At 56.4% G+C, this 2,454-nt stretch overlaps 1 protein-coding gene across 2 annotated transcripts in view; it reads left to right on the top strand.

Annotated features, from left to right (window-relative positions):
* Positions 1–6: 6 nt before the first annotated feature.
* ORAI1 (ORAI calcium release-activated calcium modulator 1) overlaps positions 7–2,454 on the top strand; it is a 21,669-nt gene continuing 19,221 nt past the window's right edge. The window contains exon 1 of one of the 2 annotated variants that reach the window (XM_008072482.1): positions 7–199. In XM_008072482.1, coding sequence (XP_008070673.1) covers positions 86–199 — 114 coding nt within the window. In that variant the 5' untranslated portion in view covers positions 7–85. Of the gene's footprint in view, positions 335–2,454 lie in introns of both variants that reach the window. The other variant, XM_021706148.1, reaches the window with a different exon arrangement.

Genomic DNA, 2,454 nt, shown 5'->3' on the forward strand with positions numbered 1-2,454 from the left:
CAGCGGGGACGGGGAGCCCCCGGGGTCCCCGCCGCCGCCCGCCGTCAGCTACCCGGACTGGATCGGCCAGAGTTACTCCGAGGTGATGAGCCTCAACGAGCACTCGATGCAGGCGCTGTCCTGGCGCAAGCTCTACTTGAGCCGCGCCAAGCTCAAAGCCTCCAGCCGGACCTCGGCTCTGCTCTCCGGCTTCGCCATGGTGAGCTCGGGCCGCCCTGCCCTCCCCCCTCTCCTGTCCCGGCCGCTCCCGCCCGCAGCCCCGACGGGGGCCACGGGGAGCGGGCTGGGCGGGCCAGGCGGGCCGGGGCGAGGGGAAGAGCCGGGAGAAGCTGTCGTGGCGCGGGAGAGGGGCAGGGGCGCTGGACGTGAGGACAGGTGGCCACAGGCGACACCGCATGTGAGGCGGTAGCACGCCTTACAGGTGTCCAGGGTTGGGGGGCTCAGGTGCCCTCCCTCACAGCACAAGATCCATGCTGCAGAAGGAGAGCAGCACAGCAAGAATGGTGCATCCCCGAAGTTAGATCTTAAGTCAGTTCTGCAGGTGCTTAGGGGGAGAGGAAGGACTCACAGGGTCTGATCCGTCTGGGGACAGGTGTCAGGGACTAGGAATGAGGAGGGAGACCCCGGAGCTGGCTTGTGCCCCCTCACCTGAGGCCAGAAGGGGTTGGCTATGTTATTTATTTATTTTTGAGTTGGAGTCTCACTCTGTCGCCCAAGCTGGAGTGCAGTGGCACGCTCACGGCCACTGTAACCTCGACCTCCTGGACTCAGGCGATCCTTCCGCTTCAGCCTTCCAAGTAGCTGGAACTACAGATGTGCGCCGCCATGCCCAGCTACTTTTTTGATTTATGTAGAGATGAGGTCTCACCAAGTTACCCAGGCTGGTCTCAAACCTGTGAACTCAGACAATCCTCTCACCTGGGCCTCCCAAAGTGCTGGGATTGTAGGCGTGAGCTACCCACGCCCAGCCTGGCCACTTTATTTTATCAGTTGGTAGAGGGGATTTCCCAACACCCTTTTTCCACTGCACTTTTTGAGAACCTCAGTCTGGGGGTTTGACAGCTACTCCCCACTCTCAGTTTCTTCCCCAGAAACTTGCCACTGAGTCACTGGGTGTGGGGGAGGAGAGTGGGACCTGCTCCCATTGAATGGGCTCTTTCTTGATTAGAGGGTAGGTATGTTTTCCTCTCCTCATGTCTCAAGGGGCTGGAGTGAGGAGCCTTGCTGAGGGGTGGGGTGGGTGAGGCTGCAGGTTGGGCTCCAGAAGTGGCTCTGGGGATACCTTCAGGCCTGGAGTCCTGGAGTCTCTTCTGGGTAGGGCACTACATAATAACTACATTATTACCACTGTGGGTGACATCAGCCTGCATGAATGGGATCTGCCCCCCCCCCCCAGTTCTGTAGCCCAGAACATTTCTGCCTCCCCCAGGAGTGAGCTAAGCCCTTGGCCTTGAGGGAGGGAGTGGCTGCACCCTTCCCATGTTTTCTTGGGAAGGGAGAATCTGAGACTCTCCCTGCATTCCGCAAGCAAGTGGGCTGGTGCGGAGCCTGAGTCTTTTAGAAGCCCAGAGCATGCTGGGCCGAAGTGGAGAGGCCAGGAGACGGGGTTGAGAAGCAGCTCTCTGCTTTGCTGCCTGCTGCCTGTGTGACCTCAGGCAAATTGCTATCCCTCTCTGGGCCTTGCTTTCAGAGTAAATGAAGACTGCTACTCTAAAGTTTCTCTGACTTTGAGAATGAAATTGAGGGAGCCCCTATGAGGAGGTCAGAGTGTGTGTGTGTGTGTGTGTAATAGCACTTACTAGTTTAGATGCATTGGAATTCTGTTCTGTCAGTCCCAAATCCTAAAAGACAGTCTCTTCCTTGTGCCTGAAGACTCTCTAAGAATAGCTGATATTTACTGAACCCTCCCTCTGTGCTAGGTTCTGTGTGGCTTCCCTGACTGCCAGCTCACTCCCCAGCAGCCCTCTGAGGTGATCCTGTCTCAGGACTCTCAGGACCCCACAGCTGGTGTGCTGGAGTGAGATTTGAACCTGGGTAGCTGGCATCTGGAATTTGCTTAGGCGCTTGTGCCAATTGTGGTATATGGAGCTCTGATCAATTTCCAGCCAGAGACTTGGTAGGACCAGGCCTAGAAAGTGAGAAATTGAGCAAAAAATTTCTTTTAAGCTAAAGGAAGTTTTGAAACTTGGGAGGAAGGAGCCACCGGCTGTGGGCTCTTCCCTGCTGTGCTCCAGGTTTCAGACGTGCGTGTCCATTCCCTCTTTTTATGGGGTCATGCATTCACAGCTGCCCCAGGCCCCTTCTCACTCCTGGAAAGGGGAGGATTCTGACGGTGACACTTTCCTGCCTTCTTTTGTGTGTGTGTGTGTGTGTGTGTGTGTGTGTGTGTTTTGGTTTTTGGGTTTTTTTTTGAGTTGGAGTCTCACTCGGTTGCCCAGACTGGAGTGCAGTGGC

This window comes from Carlito syrichta, unplaced genomic scaffold (genome assembly GCF_000164805.1).
Source record: "Carlito syrichta isolate Samal-C Ts95f unplaced genomic scaffold, Tarsius_syrichta-2.0.1 Scaffold315243, whole genome shotgun sequence".
Lineage (NCBI taxonomy): Eukaryota > Metazoa > Chordata > Mammalia > Primates > Tarsiidae > Carlito > Carlito syrichta.